Here is a 20,689-nt window from a genome sequence, read left to right on the forward strand (position 1 = left end):
AAGCCCAATCTAGTCTTATCAGAAGTAAACTAACATAATACAGTGGACCCCCCGTATTCGCGTTCTCCAGATTCACAGACTCACACATTCGCGGATTTCTCTGGGGAAAGTTTCCCCGCATTATTCGCGGAAAATTTGCGCATTCGCGGTATTTGTCTATGATAAATATCCACAAATTCCTGGTTTTTTTGATGAATTTCATCATAAAATGCACTTTTTGTGATAAAACTATTAAAAAACCAAGTATGAAAATTTTTAGTGGGTTTTTCTTGAGTTTTAACAAACAAAATAGGTTGTTTTTAGCATTTTCATAGGGGTTCCAAACATTCGCGGATTCTAACTATTCACAGGGGGGTCTGGTACGCATCCCCCGCGAATACGGGGGGACCACTGTACACCTATATGTAACCAGCTAATAGAGACATAATTTTTTTAAAGACACTCAATATGCAAGCATGTACATATAATTTTGTAATTGTGTCTTGTAATCTGTGTTCATTTACTTCTTTTTAATATTCAAAATGGTCTAAAAGGATATCTCTTCATGTGCACACACCTTGCTCAGAGTGAAATGTCAGGAGTTAAAGACTACTTTTATCATTTACATTTTTGCACTTAAAAGTAATAAGAAAGAATTCATTCTATTCTTCATGTTATCAGTAAAATACATGCACTATTAAAAACTATATAATGTAATAAAAAAACACACATGTACATCATCGTCAACTTCACTTGAGCAAAACGTTCTTTCTCACAGAATACAGATAAAACCTGATTGGCTGGCTGGTTGCCATGGGGATCTGTTATCCAATGACTGCCCTCTACTTCTGTTCTATTTATAGACATGTCGTGACAGCACTAAATTTGAATATCATGATTGTGATTATTTGACTGCTGGTGGCAGAAATTACTCAATAATTTGCTTTATATCATTATTTCTTCTTGAAAACAAGAATCTAACAACTTAATTTTAACTTTAAACAAGAATTTAACAACATAATTTTAACTTTAATAATACAGTGGTATGAAATATCCCACACAATGTGTTATACAGATCCAAGTATGACTGCAAACTGATGATGACATACAGTAATAATAGAGAACAACCCTCTCCAATATCGATATAATGAACTGTATTTTAGTCTTACTTATTAAAATTCACTGTTGAAAAATAAGTAAGACTATAAAATACATTTCATCATATCGATCTTGGAGATGGTTGTTCTATATTGTCACTGTTCACTGTATGTCGTCATCAGTTTGCTGTCGTACATTTGATCACTACGACACACTGTGTGGGATTTTTTCATACCACTAAGTATATTATTATTATTATTATTAAAGTTAAAATTATATTGATAAATTCTTGTTTTCAAGCAGAAATAAATATATAAAGAAAATTATTGAGTAATTTTTGCCATTAGCAGTCAAATGATCACAACCATGGTATGTATATTTTTGCACTTTACCGAAAGTTTTTGTTAAAAACAATATGCGTTAATGGACATATGGTCTTAATTGTCCCACTATTTCATTATTGATAATGTTTACTATCTCACATTCATTTAATAGTATGTTAATATAAATAATTAACTAAAATCAATAAATAACTTTAAAAGAAAAAACATGAAAAAAGGGAAAAAATCCTTTTGCTGCAGCAGTGACATTAGATTACACTCCGACCCCACAGTTCCAAAATCTGAACAGTTCCAAAAACCGAAACACATCTGGCCCCAAGGATTTTGGTTAACGGATTGTGTAACTCTATTGTGATCAATAAAATGACATTTTTATGATAAGATTTTATGTACAGTACTTACCAAGTAGTTACATAGCTATAGTTTCTAAAACCGTCGACAGCAAGAATTTTTGAAATTCTCAGTAGCGCTAGTTTGTTTTGGTCAGGTGATACCCCCCGCCCACTATCAGGGGAGTGAGGAACCAACACCGTACGAAAATCAGTTGTTTATGCCCTATTATCCACATGAGGGGAGGAGGGCTGGCTTTGATCATGTAACTACTTGGTAAGTACAGTGGAACCTCTACAAACGAAAGTCCCTACTTACGAAAAATCCAGGTTACAAAAGCAAAGATGAAGATTTTTTTGCTTCTGTGTACGAAAATAATTCATGTTGCGAGAGGGTAAAGTCCGAGATTCGCCTGGGCCGCCAAGAATAATTTTAAAACTCGCGTGCCGCCAACTGAGTAGACTCACTACCATCCTCCCACTCTCCCATTGGTTCCTCATGCTAGTCACTGCTGTAAGATCCTGCTCTCCTATTGGTCCCATGCACCCCTCTACGTAAAGGCGTCCTTCGACCATTTCGTCGCATCAGCGTTATCGTACACACGTGGAATTAGTTCGTTCACATAGATTTCGTTTGTTAAGGTAAATTCGTGTTAGTGATTTCGCTTTCTTCGTAGTAAGTTACTTTATCGTGTTGTGTGTGAACTTAATTAACTTACGTTATTAGCCATGGATCCCAAGAATGTTGCTTTAGTTCACAGAAAGAAGAGGATGCTTTCTAAGGAGATGAAGAGTGTGATCGCTAAGGAATACGGCCAAAATCCGTCGACGATAAGCACCATTCTTAAGCAGAAGGAAGCCATCAAAGCAGTTACACCTTCCAAGGGCGTGACTATTTTGTCCAACAAGAGAAGCCACGTGCATGATGAGATGGAGAGGCTGTTTCTTGTATGGATTAAAGACAAAGAAATCGCTGGCGATATGATAACCGAGATGGCAATCTGCCACAAGGCCAGCGCTATTTTCGGTGATCTGAGTGCCCAGGCCAAAGACGACGGAGGAGAAGGGACATCGACGACAACCCCAGACTTCAAGGCTTCTCAGGGGTGGTTTGATAAATTCCGTAAACGGACTGGCATCCATTTGGTGGTGCGGCATGGGGAGGCTGCCAGCTCGGACACGAAAGCGGCCGAAGCCTTTATTAAGATGTTCGATGAGATGACGATCAAGGAAAGCTACAGTTCTCAGCAAGTCTTCAACTGTGACGATACTGGCCTTTTTTGGAAAAAAATGCCACGTCGAACGTACATCACGGAGGAAGAGAAGAGGCTACCCGGGCATAAGCCTATGAAATACAGGCTTATGCTTGCACTTTGTTCCAACACCAGTGGGGATTGTAAGGTGAAGCCCCTACTCGTCTATCATTCCGAGACTCCTTGAGCCTTCAAGCCCCACAAAGTGATAAAGGAGAAGCTTCCGGTGATGTGGAGGGCTAATGCAAAAGCCTGGGTAACGAGACTTTTGTTCACCGAGTGGGTAAATCTGTGTTTCGGCCCGACAGTGAAGAAATTCTTGGAAGAAAAGCGCCTCCCTCTGAAATGTCTGCTGTTGTTGGAAATTGGCCTTGCTCACCCTCCTGACCTCAAGTAAGATATCCTAGCGGAGTACGTATTCTTCTATCAAGGTTCTTTATTTTCCGCCTAACACCACCCCTCTCCTTCAGCCCATGGAACAGCAAGTGATATTGAACTTCAAGAAGCTGTATACAAAACATCTTTTCAAGAGATGTTTCTACATCACTGATACCACAAACCTCACCTTGCATCAATTTTGGAAGGAGCATTTCGATATCGTGATATGCATCCGACTCATCGATCAAACTTGACAGGAGGTTTCGAGGCGAACCTTGAATTCTTCGTGGAGGAAACTTTGGCCTGATGCCGTATCCGCCCGAGACTTCGAGGGATTCGACGTGGGCGAAGCTGATGCAGATTTAGAAACAGTTGATGATCCTGAAGCTGTTTCGCAACCAGATCTTGACGAGATCGTTGCACTCTGCAAGTCCATGGGGCTGATCGTCAACGAGGACGACATCAATGACCTTCTCGAGGAGCACCAAGAGGAGCTTATGACGGATGACCTGAAGAGTTGGAGGCCATGCAACATAACGTCGTTCAAGAAGTTCTCTAGCACCGGCGAGGAGGAGGAGGAGGAGGACACTATAACAATGGCAGAAATTAAGGATGTTCTAGCTGCTTTTCATAAAGTGCAATCATTTGTAGAAAAGTGACACCCCGAAAAGGCTTACACAGGTCGTATGCTTGCGCAGTTCGATGAAGTTTGCTTGAGTCGTTTCAGGAACATTTTGAAAAGCTGGCAGAAGCAAACTTCCTTGGATAGTTATTTTTTAAATAGGCCTTTAGTAGTAAGCAAACAGGAAAATCCAAGTGATACGAAAAAACAGAATATTGATAGTGGTGAAAAATCAGAAAAAGCCAAAAAAAAAAACATTTAATTTTAAATTTTTCATACAGTTAAGTGTTAATGTTTTCTACCATTTGTTAATGTGTTTCGTAAAGTTTAGTGTTAATGTTTTCTGCCATTTTTTAATGTGTTTCGTAAAGTTAAGTGTTCATGTTTTCTGCCATTTATCCTCCTCCTCTGTTGCCACTTTCGGACATCGCCTCACTCGAAAGGTAAAGATCCACATTTTACTACATACGTACGTACATTTACGTATAGTATTTCTTGTACCATGTACACTAATACACTTTATTTACAGGTACAGTAAAGGTTAGGTTAGGTATTGAATGGTCCGAATTGTTGTATTTCATTGTTTATTGGTCAATTTATCTTTATTATAAAATTTACTGTGATGTTTTTGTAGGGCTTGGAACAAATTAGGCAATTTACATGTAAAACGAAGTTCGAGATACGAAAAAATCAGGTTACGAAGGCCGCTTCGGAACGGATTAGTTTCGTATCCTGAGGCACTACTGTATACATAAAATCTTATCATAAAAATGTCATTTTTATGTATGCAACTTACCAAGTAGTTACATAGCTGAATCCCACATTGTCGGAGGGGGGATCCATGGATATGCACATATCTTTTAAAATTTAATAAATATAAAATATACTTGCTAGCATCCATGCAAATGCTTGTTGGTTCCTTAAGAGAGCTGAACAGTTGATTACTGCCTCTGGAAGTCGCTCGTCTTAACTCATAGGGACGTGGCGGTATAGCCATGGCTTGTCCTCTAAAAAGTGGGACCCATGCAGCTAAGGAATGTCCGTGGCTAGAATGGTCAACCAGGGCGCAGTACCATATAACATCATGTTACCAGAGCAAAAAAAATATATCACCTTCACCATAACCATAATATTCATACCCGACTATACACTTGACTGAAGGGTACTCCTAGTACATCCATAGTACCTCAAGGCTCCCCTACAAACTCAACAACCTTATTCAAGGCGAAGAGATAGGCTAGGAAGGTATGACTTCCTACACACCCTTACCCAATGCTGTGCCAGCCGCTAAATACAGACCCAAGGTACTGCAAGTTTCATACTTTCAATATCACGCAAGTAATGCAAGGCGAACACGGATTTACATTTCCAATATGTTGCTTGTATAATCGAGTCCAAAGACAGATTGTGTTTAGATGAGAGGGAGGTTGCCACTGCTCTCACCTCGTGAGCTTTCACTTTAAGTTTATTAAGATCAGTTTCTTTCACTTGTGAATAAGCATCTACAATTACACTATGTAAGAAGAACGCCAGGGCCTTTTTAGACATCAGGCGTGCAGGATTCCTTACCGAACACCATAAACGATCGCATGGGCCCCTAATTTTCTCTGAACTTTGTAAGTAACACTTCAGAGCTTTGACCGGGCAGAATATCCTCTCTTCTTCTTCCGGTCCTACTAAGTCCGTGGGGTTTTTGATACTGAAAGAACGAGGCCACGGTTTGGACGGAATCTCGTTTTTTTGCTAAAAACCCCAAGGTTAATGCACAAACCGCATTACCCTGTGCAAATCCTATTCTCTTGTCCATGGCATTTATTTCCCTCACCCTTTTAGCTGTAGACAGGGCTACTAGGAATAGGGGATTTCTCGTCAAATCTCTCAACGATGCTCTTTGCAATGGCTCACACGAAGTTTTAGACACTCACTTAAGTACTACATCTAGGTTCCAAGATAATATCTTCAAACCTTTGGGTTTTTCTATATTGAAGGATTTAATGAGATCTGCAAGATCTCTATTCATCGATACTTCCAATACCCTGTGCTTGAAAACAGACCCCAACATTGCCTTATAACCTGTTCTAAGATATAATAGAAAATCTGCTATATCTGTTATAGTTGTTTTAGAAGATGAAAAATTATATTCTTTACACCACGTTTCTAAACACAGTCCACTTTGCCTGGTAGACTTTACTTGAGGATTCTCTTCTGCACTGAGCGATAGCTCTTACAGCTTGTCTTGAAAACCCCTTCGCTCGTAAGAGTTGTCGGACAGTCTGTATGCGGTTAGGGACACAGTGGATAGTCCTTGATGGAACCTTCTGAAGTGGGGATGTCTGAGTAGATCTGTTCTTTGAGGAAGTAACCTTGGCCAATCCACCAGTAGGTCTAAAAGATCTGGGAACCATTCCTGCTCTGGCCAGAATGGAGCAATGAGTCATCGAAACGTTGTGATGTGTTCCAAATTTGTTGACGACTTCTCTCACCATCTTGAATGGAGGCAAGGCATACAAGTCCTTGTTCGACCAGTCCAAAAGCATCGCATCTGTCGCCCATGCTTTTGGATCCGGGGCGGGTGAACAGTAAAGGGGAGACGATGGTTTCTTGCTGTGGCAAACAGATCTAACATAGGTTTCCCTCAGAGTTTCCACAATTCAAGGCATACCACTGGGTTCATCATACATTCCGTGTGAAGTACTTGCCTCTGCGGCTTAGTTCTTCCACGAGTACATTGAATTTTCCCTGAACGAACCTTGTTATTAATGTGGTATGATTCCAACTTTTCCATAACAGCAGGCTCCTTGCCATCTTGCAAAGAGAAAACGAGTGTGTCCCTCCTTGTTTCCTTAAGTTCGAGAGCACTGTTGTACTGTCCGAATGTATCGCCACTACTTTGCTGTGAACTTCGTCCACAAACTTCAACAATCCCCACTGGATGGCCGTCAGTTCCTTCCGATTTATATGCCACTTTTTGTTGTGCATTCCAAATGCCTGATACTTCCTTTTCCCCCAGAATCGCTCCCCAACCTTGATCTGATGCATCTGAAAATAACACTAGGTTGGGGCTCAGCAGGAGAAGGGAACTCCCTTCTGCACGTCTGTCTCTTAACTTTCCACCATTGCAGGTCCTCCTTTATTTCTTGTGTGATAAGGAACATAAAAGAGTCCGGAAACTTCTTTCTGTTCCAGTTCGCCCTGAGGAAGAACTGTAGATTCCTCATATGCAGTCTCCCTAGTGTCACACACTGTTTTATTGAGGATAGTGTGCCCAAAAGACTCATCCATTCCTTTGCAGAGCATTCCTGGAGAACTAGAAATTTCTCTACCTTCTGTAGGCACGACTCACTTCTTAGTGGGGATGGAAAAGCCCGAAAACTCACTGAGCTGACCCTCATCCCCAAATAGACTATTTCCTGACTGGGGAGTAACATATCCTTATCCCGACTAGATGTAACCATTTCGCAATGGGAGCTAGCACTCGGGTGAACACTTGTGGTATGGTCGAAAGCCTGAAACACAGCGCTCTGAACTGGTATATTTTGTTCCTGAAGACAAAACATAAAAAACCTCTTTGAGTTTTGGTGTATTGGAATGTGAAAATATGCATCCTCCATATTGATGGAGATCATCCAATCCCCTTGACGGATTGATGAAAGCACAGACTGATTCATCTCCATCTTGAACTTTGTCTTCTGCACATATTGGTTCAGTGTGTTTACGTCCAATACAGGTCTCCATCCCCCAGATGACTTGGGGACAACGAACAGACGATTGTAAAAACCTGGGGTTAGTGGCTCTTCTACTAACGCTATTGCTTTCTTTTGCAAGAGGGACAAAACCTCTTCCAAAAGGGCAATGAATCTTTTTGAATTTTCTGAGTAAGCTGTCAAAGCTATCGGAGAGCCTGATAACGGTGGCTTTCTATTGAACAGAATATTGTATCCTTCTCTTAAAACCTTTACAATCCAAGGTTCCGCCCCTCTTCTTTCCCATTCTTCCCAAAATTGATGGAGTCTCGCTCCTACTGGTGCACGAAGGACGATATATTACTTCTTGGTCGAGGGGTTGGTTGTGGATTTTTTAATAGATCTAAGGGTGAAACATGCTCTACCCCTTGAACTTGGGAAATATCTACTGAATCCCCTACCCATAAAGGGTTGTCCTCGGATGACTGGCAAGGGATGTACACTAGGAATATTTTCTCTAGTACAATAAGTGGATTGCGAGAGAAGATCCTGTGTTGCTTTCTTTTGCAATTCGGAGGCAACTAGCACTGCTGTCTCCTCTGGAACCAGGTGCTTCTTATCCAGGGGCAAATACAGTTAGGCAGACTTTTGCGTATGAGATACTCCCTTAGGTGTAAAAGAACACCAAAGTTCTCTCTTCTTCAGGATGCCTAACATGAAGAGAGAGGCTAGTTCCGAGGATCCGTCTCTAATCTCCTTATCTAAACAGATCACTCCCGAAATGACTGCAAAAACTTCCTCATCCAACATGGAATAACTCATGAGTTCACGTCTCAAGGCTCCTACTGTCCAGTCCAGGAAACTATTTACTTCAAATACCCTAAAGATATTTTTAATTAGGTGATCTAATTCTGACGCCGTAAATATGATCTTGGCCAAGTTGAATGCCGATCTTTTCGCAGAGTCAATAAGCATGGAGAAGTCTCCCTGGGTGGAGGCACACACACCCAAAGAGAGAGCTTCTCTGGTTTCATAACATAAATGTCTTCTCGTTGAAAGACGAGGAGATGGGAAGCTGAAGTTGCCTTTGCCTTGATCCCTCTTATCCTCAAGCCAAAGGTTAATTTCCTTTAAAGCTTTTTGAGTCGAAAAGGACAGTACTAGTTTTGGGTAATTTCCTGGAGTCTTCCTGATTGTCTCTCATGTAAGAAGACACTGGCGACATGGAAGTCACTGGCGAGAACAAATACAAAAATTTTTCAACTAAGTAAAAAAACAAGGCTTTGTATGCAGCGAGAGAAGACTCTTTATCCTCCTCTTCTCCTTTCTCTTCTTCTTTGGCTAAAGAAATAGGTGATAAATTCTCTATAGGTTGGACCGGGGCCCCGCATACTGAATAAAGCCCAGAATACTGTCTAACTTGTTCTGGATGGCTTACAAAGAAGGATCGGGGGCAGCCATCACCCGAGATCTTGTCTGTAAGACCGAAGCTGAAATTGATGACAAAGACTATCTGAGAGCTTCATACTGGTCCATCTGTGCACTTGGTTGCATGTATACCTGTGGATGCCCGGGTGCCAATGGACACTCGGGCGCTAGTGGGCACTCTTGGACGCTCGGGCACTAGTGGGCACTCTTGGACGATCGGGTGCTAGCAGACACTCGGGCACTAGTGGACGCTCAGGACCTAGTGGACACTCGGGCGCTAATGGACGCTCATGCGCTAATGGACGCTCGGTCGCAACTGTATTCCTGGGCACCAATGAATGCTCGGGAGCCAAATGTTGCTCTAGTGCCGCTGCGGAAGTTTCGGGTGCCAAAGGTTGCTCTGGCGTGCGGGCAAACTGTGGCGCCAATTGGTGCTTGGGAGTCAGTGGGTTCTCATACTCCAAACACTGAACCTGTCTCCCAGGAGTCTCGTGAATTACAGGAGAGACTGGTGGGATCCTTACCTGTCCTTCAGCATTAGAGGGGGCGACTGCTCGTGGGCATACCCCACTGACCTCCCTTGGGCTACCAGTATGACTCCTCCCAGGTTCTGGGGAGTTTGACAGGGACCTTTGCCTAGGAGAATCAGTGATCTGAACAGCCACCTCCTCCACAACACTTGCATTTGCACTCACTTCACCACTTACCTTGTCCATTAGGGTTTTCACGGACGCTCCTAATTTCTCCATTGCTTGAAGCATGATTGAAAATTTCTGATCTACTCTTGCCTCTAAATTGGCCACAGCATCGGGTACGGGTGTGAGAGAGCCAAGATTAAGACTGGGAATGACAGGTGGTGGGGAAGGTTCAGAAAAAGACAAATTATCATTAGACAATTCCTAACTAACAAAGCTTTTAGCTTAGCTCTAGAAGCCGCTTTTCTCTTTTTATCTCTCTCTAACTTGTTCGTGAAACTACTAGTCAAGATCTTCCAAGTTCTTTGATCCCAATTAATACATTCTCCACATGTTTGATCTGGTTTACAAGTCTGTCTGCTACAACCTGTGCAAACTGAATGTGGATCATAAGTATTGCAGCCTTTACTGCAAAACCTAATCCCAGATGTACTAGTGTCTGACATTATGTAGACCAATTCAAAACTAGTTACCGTATATACTCGCATATCATGCAACTTTTGAAGCCCTAATTTTGGAGCTAATTTTAAGGGGATCGCATCTTACATGAGATATAAAATTTGAGTATGTAAATAATCATATACTAGTATCATGTTGACTCATATCAGAGTGACTTTCTTGCCTCTAGTTAGCATAAATGAATCTCAAGATAAGGTTATTTTACTTTTAGCAAAGTGTTTTCATGTGGAAATATCACTTGAAAACTTAATGTTTTGTGGACGAAATTTAGTTTTTTTTTCGTTAGTAAATGGTGCTGAGGGCATGTTTATTACATAAACAAAAATCAACATTCCGTTCAATATTTTCACTATCTCATCAGAATACTACGAGCTTTACATATTTATCTTTTATTGGAGTGAAAACAGTAAAAATTTTTCTTTTCGTGCCCAATAGTTTTGATTAAAACACATTTCTCTCATTTTGTTTACGGTCGTTTGAAGGTACTATACCGAAGTTTGTGAGTTTCATCCATATAGTACTATTATCGTGCATTGGCAACAAAGATATAACTCCAGTAAACGTATGCCATCAAACACAACCGTAGATAAAATTGAGAGAAAATTATTTTAATCAAAACTTCAGGTCTTGAAAGAACACACTGAACACATTTTACTGTTGTTTTCACGCTGATAAAAGACAAGTAACGTAACGGTAAAGTTCGTACTAGGATGAAATGAAGTGAAAACAGCGAAAGGAATCACGTAATACTTACACAATAAACATGCCCACAACGTAATCTGTTAACGAAAAAAATACTTTAGTTCACGAGACGTAATAAATTCATACTTCGACTTAAAAACACGTCGTATAATGACAAATTAACTTGTCTCATATAAGTAGAGTATCTAGAGTATTTTACACTAACTAGATGAAAGGCAATTTGCTCCGAATGAGTTAAATAAGGAGAAATATACTTGTATTCGCCATCAGCTGATTTCCAAACAACACTGACTGCTTTGTTAGTATTTTATGATACAATACTATGAGAATACATACAATATTATTGGATACTGTAATGTATAACTTTTTAAAAGAATCAGACAAGATGCATATTCATTGTATTTATTTTGTAAATATACGTAGCCTTCAGCAGCCTGACATCGCTCAGTTAGGTATGCCGATGTCGGTCTGAATCTGATTCCCGTTTCGTATCCATTTTTTTCCCGCTGATATGTCATAGTCAGAATGCATTGAAACTCCAAAATTGGCTTTTATTAATAAATTACTAAATTATATCGTATATGTAGTAAACAGTATACTGAAAGCTAGGCTACTTTATTCTCATATCGCACAATATCATCATCATCGTATAGGCGAGGCTAACTTGTTAAATGTTATTCAATTTCTCTTTGTACTGAATCATCATAAGCCAATGTGTATTTAACCTAGAGAATTAGCTGAAATTAATAATTAGTATGCCATATATATGTATAAAGTATGCTGTATAGTGTAGGCTAGGCTACCCTATATGTAAAGACGGTGCTGATTACCCTAGTGTAGGCTACACTAGTATAATATTCTTATGGTAAATTAACATGGGCCGGCTTACGTCCAAATCGATTTATGACTGGTTGTTCGTAACCATTGCTATAGTAAGTCGACTACTACCTGTAATGTAAAAATATATCAGTCCTGTTCTCATTAACGTCATTTGTAACGTAACTATAGTAATTTTTTACTATCGTACAATGGTTGACATGCAAGCAAAAAGGCTCTTTTTATCGGATTGGTTGTCCACAGCAAATCAGCTGTTTCTGGCTGTATGCATTTTCCAAACAAGTATATCTGTACTACCAATACTTTTTGCATTCTCTTTTACTTTTTTAAACTTAACTAGAAGATGGGATAGATTAAGAGATGGAGGAAAAGGGGTTAGCCTAACTAAAAAATGGAATAGATAAAAGAGGAGGAAAAGAGGTTAGCCTATTGTTAAATTTTTGTCTTGTCAATTTTAACTCGCATGATACATGAGATACGTGATAAAATCATTTTTTGAGGGTGAAAATTTGGGGGCCACATGATATGCGAGATTGCGTGTTATGCGAGTATATACGGTAATTTCGGTGCAAAATTTTTAAATAGCTAACCACCAAAAACAAAAGCTACCAATATTTTAAGAGTCCTTCACCAAATAACTCCAACAATGAGCGACAGTAAAGAATTCCAAAAATTACGCTGACTACTGAAACTGTGTTAACAGTACCAGCTGGCAGAAACAACTGATTTTCATATGGTGTTGGTTCCTCACTCCCCCAATAGTGGGCAGGGGGTATCAATTGACCAAAACAAACTAGCGCTACCGCGAATTTCAAAAATTCTAGCTGCCGACGGTTTTAGAAACTATAGCTATGTAACTACTTGGTAAGTTCGCCTGCATTTACTTACTCAGTATATCAGTATCCATCTAAAGTATACAAGATTTCATAAAGATAAGTAGTACGTACATGCATATATACATATTATGCATACTTTTCAACAACAACAAAAGCTTTTCCAAAACTTTGTTAAGACATATTATAGTGATTTCTTTAACAATGCATTTTGTGTAAATACAATAATAATAAACTTATAGTTCCTTATACACTCATTATCTTATAAGAAAAACAGCTATAAACATTATATTGTACTCACATCAAAGTCATCAAGAGCTGAGGCTAATTCTCCTGGACCTTCATAAGGCATCTGAGCAGCACCAGTCGCCTTACCCTGAGCTACATCACTAATTGTATTAACTGCTTCACAGACTTGTTTGAAAACAAAGTCTCTATTAGCCTTCGCTGCCGCCAACTCAGGATGTCGAACGTATGCCTGGGAAAAGTCAGGTATAAATGTTGGTATTAACCATATATGGATATCAACACAGTAAAAACATATGGAAGCTTTTCAAGTATATTAGCAAACTACATTTGGTATTAAACACTTCATCATTGTTTTGATAAACAATTTGCATATAAGCAAGCTCTTGAAACAAAGACAACACCATACCATTCAAAATTCATAAATCATGCACTCCAATTATTCAAAAGAGCTGTGAAGAATAAATAAATTGTAATGCAGAGGGGGAATTGCATAATTATCAGACCATTTTACCTTACAAAAAATATACCCATCACCGAGGACAGTTTATGATGTGGGCTGAGGTAGAGGCCACAGTGAATGCCAGTCCAGATATAAAAGACTACCAATAAAACTTTTGTAAGAAGTGTTATCCCACTGTTCCTTGTAGTAGGACACCCACAAGAGTTGGACTGATTAACAATGGATAACCAAATGAGCAGGTGAACACAAAACTACTAAGGATACTAGACTGTGGTATGTCATAAAAACGGGGAGCAACCACGGCCTCCATCTAAAAATACCATCATGCTTTGTAACACTGATGGACATGAAAATCATCATTATTAGTGAAAGCAAAAAAAAGAGATGACAATGAATCCTGTGGGACAGTCCTGGATACCTAGTGTTTACACCTTCCTTACAAAGTCAGGTGTAAACAACAATCCTAGAATGTCTAAACTTTAGTATCTGCAACTCTCACATATTAAAGCACAAACAAAGACGCTTGCATTGAGGGCTCTTGCAATGGCTGATATGAAGGCATTGACAAATCCCATGTGGACATGAAAGGATGGAAAGTCTTACCTACCAAACATTTACAAATTTACTCGGGCACATTGACAGTAAAAATCAAGAAATTATATAAATTACTGCATACCAGTATGTAAAACAGAGCAGTAAAAGCCATTGGCATCATAAAAGCAGGGCAGCCTATCAGCAAATAGTAATCACAAAACTACAGGATGAAAAGTGGCTATGAAAAAGAAATTAGCACACTATCAGACAGAGTAAATAAAATCTTGAAAGAATCAGTATTAATAACAGCCAGCGAAATACTTCTAGTAATTGAAGCACTAACAAAATGATGCATAAAAAATATAAAAACATAAATACAAACCTCATGCCTATTGAGAATAAAAATCACTAATGTACAGATGGGAAACTTAGAACATTAAATTTACAAACTAGCAAACAGTACCAAAAATAAAGCAAAACTGCAAGCATTATAATGAAACGTAAAAGCCCCTACACTCTGCTCACCATGCAGGAAAGCATTCAACAAAGGTTAGTGCAAACAAAAACATACTGTAATCACTGACAAGCTGATTCTTTGTTAGCTATTTGTAACAGTAAGATCATAACCTTACAAAAATTACATCAATCTACAGATTATTAAATTAAATAGAAAACACTGTAAAACATTAAAATATCACTAATAACTCTAAAGAAGCATAACTCTCACAATACGCATCCAAATGTCTAACTACTAAAGTTAGTCCCATCACAAAGTCAGCAATGCACTAAGCACAAATGAATTTCGTGGACAAAAATTACCAAGGAAAGAATAAAGAAACAGAAGATATTAAATTTAGAAATGGACATTCTACAAAAGTCAAGTACAATTATATGTTATACCCCTCTTATCATTTACCAAATGAAAATTAAAAAGGCTGGATGAAAAAGGCTGGAAAAGGAAGATTAATTATATGATGAGTAGAAAAAAATCATTAAGATTAACATTGGTTACTAGTAATCTTGCATTAGACATAAAAAAATCTATAAAGTCTGGAGATATTTGTTGACCAACATGGTGAGGAAATGTGAATGGTAGGGTTGTAATATGAATATAAAATAATAAAAGTTTGAAGAATGAAGCATGAAATTGCAGACTAGGTGACAAATTCACCATACACTGAGGACATCTTGACTGATAACATGATCTCATACTTTTATTCAAATTCACCCACCTCATTTTTATTATTTTCAAGTCATAAAACAAATATAATGGGAAATGACAAAACTACTTAGGGAATGGTGCAAATTCCCTCTAATACCATAAATACAAGTACTTGATGTTATACCCCAATGGCTTACTGTACATTGGATGGCATAATGTAGACGATACTATAAATTTGGCTTTCTGCCCTTTTCTCTTCAAATACTTTGTTGTTCAGCTACTTTAACTTTGCATAGCTCCAATTTTCAATTCTCATTCAAGATCAAATCAAGACTTATGAGGAGTCCAGAAATGCAGTAGTCTCATATTAACCTAACATTAAGAATTAATGGACAAATAGCTTCATCTGGCTTTACTACTCATGATGTGCATCTTGTTACACCATCTTACATGCTTCTCCTCACACCACCTCTACCTCTGTTAACCAACCCAAAGCCTCTCTCACCTTTTGTTCCCAGAGGCTCTGTCTTAAAAAGTTTCATCCAAATAACTTTTTAGGCACTGATATATAATATACTTTACAAAGTCAATAGTGCAAATGCATTCTTCAGATTTTCTTTTCCCTCCTTGTAATTTTTAGACAGCATTTTCTTTTGAATTAAACACTCCTTCATTAATCTTATGAGTCCATCCAATGAGTTTTATCCTATCCATGGGTATAAACTGAATCAGAATCACCCTTTTCAAGACTCCTAAAATTGTCATCATGATGCCTATGTATTCTCAAGTAGTAATGCCAGTACAAGCAGTTACATTTCTTCCACTGATTGGTAAACAGCAATGAAGATAACACCCTGCCATTGCAAACTTTGCTTTTATTTCTATTTTGAGACCTTTTAAACCAAACTCTTCAATAAAGAGCAAACCACTGCAATTGCCTCATTAGTTTAGGTGGATATTTCTTTATCCAACCTACGCTTTGATATGAGTAGTACAGAACAGAAATATAGAATTTAAGCCAAAGGCCACGCACTGGGACCAATGAGGTCATTTAGCACTGAAATAGAAATTAACATAAAAGGGTTTGAAAGGTGTAGGAGGAAAATCATGAACTTTCACTAGGAACCACTTGTTAGGAAAAGGCAGAGTAAGATGGAAGAAAGAATGTGAACAAAGGTACATGAAAAGTAATGAAAGGGGATGCAGCTAGGGGTCAAAGGGACTTTGCAAAGAACCTTAAGTAGTACCTACAGTGCACTGCATGAGGTGTACAGACAGCACTAACCCCTACAGGGGATATGATTGGTAAAAGTTAAAAGAAAATACTATCAACATTTCCAGTCAACACTGATTCCCACCTTGCTGTATAATAATTTTTGTAGACCTACAATATATGCTGTAAATGTGCAGCCTTTGAAATACAACTATCTTATAGGTTGGTTTAGTATAATGCCATACAAAAACAAGTGATTGTAGCTGCCAAATAAAGTCACCTAAATTCTTCAACTAGCACTGTATCCTAATTATGGTTTTTTTTTTTTTTGTATGGTGCTTTTACATTGCATGGAACCAGTGGTTATTCAGAAACGGGACCAACGGCTTTACGTAACTTCCAAACCACGTCGAAAGTGAACTTCTATCACCAAAAATACAAATCTCTCACTCCTCAATGGAATGGCCGAGAATTGAACCCGCGACCACTGAGGTGGGACGCTAATACCATACCATAATTATGGTAATAAGCAAACTGTAAATTTCAAGATTTATATGAAAGGTTGAAAGACAACTCAACACAAAAAATAAGAAAAGGAGGGCACTACTTTTTTATCCTCAATAATAAAGATGGCCAAGCACACAGAGAGTGCTAAGAATCTTATCCCAAAAAATACCTCACCATTCAAATCCACTCTGACCTATTAGTTCTGCTTTGGATAAATTTATCTTTTATAAACAACTGTAAACAAAAACATTTTCATGCAGTGGAAACGTCACCCCAGTTACCATGAGATTGATATGAAATCCATTCTCTTCTCTGATACAATTTCCTTTTCAGAAAATATTTGACCAAACAATGAAATTTCATTTACAAAGCTTTAGAAAAATAATGAAGGATATCTTAATCTTATAAGTTGTATATCTTAAGTTTAAAAGTTGCAAGAGATACTTTAAAGCAAAAACAAGAATACTGTCAAACATATTCTGGAATCAAAGATAGAATAAACAAGACAACTTAAATGGCTTATGACAATACAAGCATTAGAAAATAAAAGCCTACAAGTCTTAAGATAAACAAGGCTTGAATGCATCCAAAAGATTCACACTGCAAATGTGCCTTCGGGTGTGGCAAGAGTAACTTACAGATTAACAAATAAGAGACACTCTGAAAAGTATTAACAAATGAAAAACAAAGAGAACTCATGAGCAGAGCAACTACACTAATTATCTCAGACTGCTTAAAAATCAGATTTCCTAAATGATAACTTATCTACAGAAATTACAGGAATTAAAGTATAAATTGGTAATCTATAACATTCAAGCTAAAAATAAGTAATATAAATATGCTAATTCCAATAAGACTAAGGAAAGCAAAGCTTCGACACAAAAAATAGCAAAAAATCCAGAAATTTTTTAAGAGAGATCCCAGGTCATCAAGGTTAATACAGCAACAATTACTAACAAGGGACGAAGTCACTCAAAGAATGTTACAATCTGGCAATCTAACAGATGAACACACAACATTTAAAGTATATCTTGAGTCTTCATATTATAGATAGAAGCTGTACACAATAACTGCACTTTTGAATGCAAATACCAAAAATCACTGAGAATAAATGAATAGCCAACATTTCAAATACTTCATAAAATTCATTCCACTATATATTTTGTTCTTAATGGCATAATTCATCAACATTTATTAGAGGGTAGTAACAGATAAATGTAGGAGTCCCATGGAAGAATGCACGTCTCTAACTTACTGGCAACTACACTTTATTAACTTCTATCTGCATCTGTGGCACATGTTTATGCAGTTAACTGGTAGAACCGAAGCAGCAGCTCATAATACATAATTCCTCGTGTTCACATGAAGAAAAACTTATTTCTTAAAACCATAGCATCTATTCTAATGGAATACAATCAAAGGCTATCCATGCTAGCTAACTGTGTCTTCATGAAGGTGATCAGCTGTTGGTTCCTGACTGCTAATTTCAAATGGGGCTATTGTTTGAACAAGGACCCTAACTACTAACTGGTAAAATAACGGCAAAGAAATAGATGCAAGTGAAAATAGGACAAGGAATATTTCGAGAGGCAGAAATGTGAGAGCAGTCTGGGATTAATCAAAAAAGAAAACAATTGTGATTGAAAAAATTAAAGATAAAGCTTTCTAATGAATGAGGACTTTCTCAAGTTGCACATTTTCAAAGCCATTCTTCACTACCAGAAAATAAGTTCTAGTCCTCAAGAATATTGAAACTTACAACTAAGATGATAGGGGCTATAAACTCATGCAATTACTGACTACACCATAGCAGATTGTTTGTGCAGAAGTCAGTGGTATGTGTGTCTACCTAACATCAGCCTTAAGCATATTTCATACAAAAGTAGTCTCCAAAGCAGGAAATATGTCATTGTAAGCATATTTTCCTCAGGATGTATTAGTCATTGTAAGCATATTTTCCACAGGATGTATATAAGTCATTGTAAGGATATTTTCCACAGGATGTATATAAATCTTAATGTAACAGGACAGTCAACCACCTTTAGCATACTTTCTTCCAAAGTTCATTTTAGGTCATTAGCCACAATACAGAAAATCAATTTTTCTTGCGATATATATGAACAGACATCCCGAAATCTATTCTTTCATTTAACTACCACTTACAATCATATTCATAAATACCCTGTAGAAAAGTTATTTCCAAGGTTACTTTACAGCAGGTAGAAAATGTGTGTTAGATTATGAGAGGGAAATAAAATTTTTTTGCTGTAGCATGATTAGCAATGCTGTGTGGTTTTAACTCTTAAAGCACCTTAGATAAGATTTCAAGCCTGCAACAGGACTAAAATGTATTATATATCATTCAACTACATTTGGTGTGTTTTGGAAAATGAAGGAATGAGCAATTGTTGTGGAGCTTCTGACAACAATGGATGCCATTTAGTCTTTCATTTTCCTTGATTGTTATAGAAGAAAGCGCCACTGTATTCATCCTGAAGGTCACCTCAGATAATTTGTGGAGACCAAAAAAACTGATCAGCCTCTATCATTTTATGTATTACATTCTGAGGTACGGAGAAGCAACTATAATGAATAGGAGAAGCTCCTGGGACCTCATGCAATGTAAAGCTTCTCAAACATGCTGATAATTTCCTTGTCCAAACATAAAACTGATCCATTCCAAAGATGATCCACTCTTTTGTCACACAAGATGAGTTAACCATACACAGAAACCAAAGCCATCATTTAAGAGTTGTGTTATGCCTCAGCTGTTTCAAACTCCATGGTCCTTCTTCATGCATCAAACAATACTCCTTTTCACTGCACATTCTCTGCACTTCAACATCTTCATGTTGTTGATGTGTAGAAATAACGAAAATGTAACGCTTTTATTACCTCTCATCTTGCAACCACAGAAACAGGTTATTTGTTATTTGCAAGTTAATTTAAATTATATACAATTGAACCTTAAAACCTCACAGTCCGGGCTAATATACGCTAATGCATACACCCATGACCAGACTAAATTTAAGGATGGCCAATTTAAAATAAACTCAAAAAACAACTCATCAATGGAAAGAGGAAGATATGCATATGCTCATGGTATAAAAGAAAAACAATTCTGCTCAAGGTATAATAGAAAAAAATATTCTAAAAAAATATCTGTCCCTTCCACAGGAAGTTGGAAATTAATTTTCCCTTCCAGAGCAGGCCTCTTTTCCAAGACAGAAAATTTTTTTAAGCTAATTCTACCATGTTATAAGTGTTTTTTCTAATTTTATTTTATTTTGTCAAATAATTATAATTACAGATCAAACAATATCATAACAAATAAGAACTAAAACTGGATGAGAAGTTGACATCATTTCCCTATACCACCTAAAGCACAACTGAATCTCTCTCAAATCACTCTGACTCTCATACGGCGATCAGCAGAGTTGCCAAAAGTGATAAATTGAACTAGGAACATTTTTTCCTGCAAATTTCTTTCAAACTGTGTGGCATCAAATCTTGAACATATATGTATGCTACCCGGACTTTACCAGAAAGCTATATGTACACATATGTGTTACCCATCCACAAGGTGTTAAAAGTATACCATTCACTTAAGCCATCCTTTATTTTTTTTAAATTGTATTTAAATCTGATATATTACTAGTTCAGTCAACTGTATAAACAAATAACTTATTCTTGATTTTACTCTACATGGAATAAAGAATAAAAAACTTAGCGAATGGGGCTGGAAACAACTGGACAGTTGAAAAATGCTACGTTAACAGCATTTCTGAAACTGTCTATGAGAAGCATACACAAGAGGCAAGTCAATGAACTTGCTAACTAGAGACCAACCAAACATTACACCCATGAAACTTCTAGGCAAGCAAGGCAAGGCCACTCAAGAGACACAGCAGGTCCCTAGCTCACAGA

The 20,689-nt window shown here is 37.8% G+C and overlaps 1 protein-coding gene across 12 annotated transcripts in view; it reads right to left on the bottom strand.

Annotated features, from left to right (window-relative positions):
* LOC135217884 (catenin alpha-like) overlaps positions 1 to 20,689 on the bottom strand; it is a 119,563-nt gene that overhangs the window by 49,601 nt on the left and 49,273 nt on the right. For all 12 annotated transcript variants that reach the window (XM_064253916.1, XM_064253913.1, XM_064253912.1 and 9 more), the window contains one exon: positions 12,939 to 13,115. In XM_064253916.1, the coding sequence (XP_064109986.1) occupies positions 12,939 to 13,115 (177 nt within the window). The remainder of the gene's footprint in view (positions 1 to 12,938; positions 13,116 to 20,689) is intronic.

Source organism: Macrobrachium nipponense, chromosome 9, assembly GCF_015104395.2.
Source record: "Macrobrachium nipponense isolate FS-2020 chromosome 9, ASM1510439v2, whole genome shotgun sequence".
NCBI classification, from domain to species: domain Eukaryota; kingdom Metazoa; phylum Arthropoda; class Malacostraca; order Decapoda; family Palaemonidae; genus Macrobrachium; species Macrobrachium nipponense.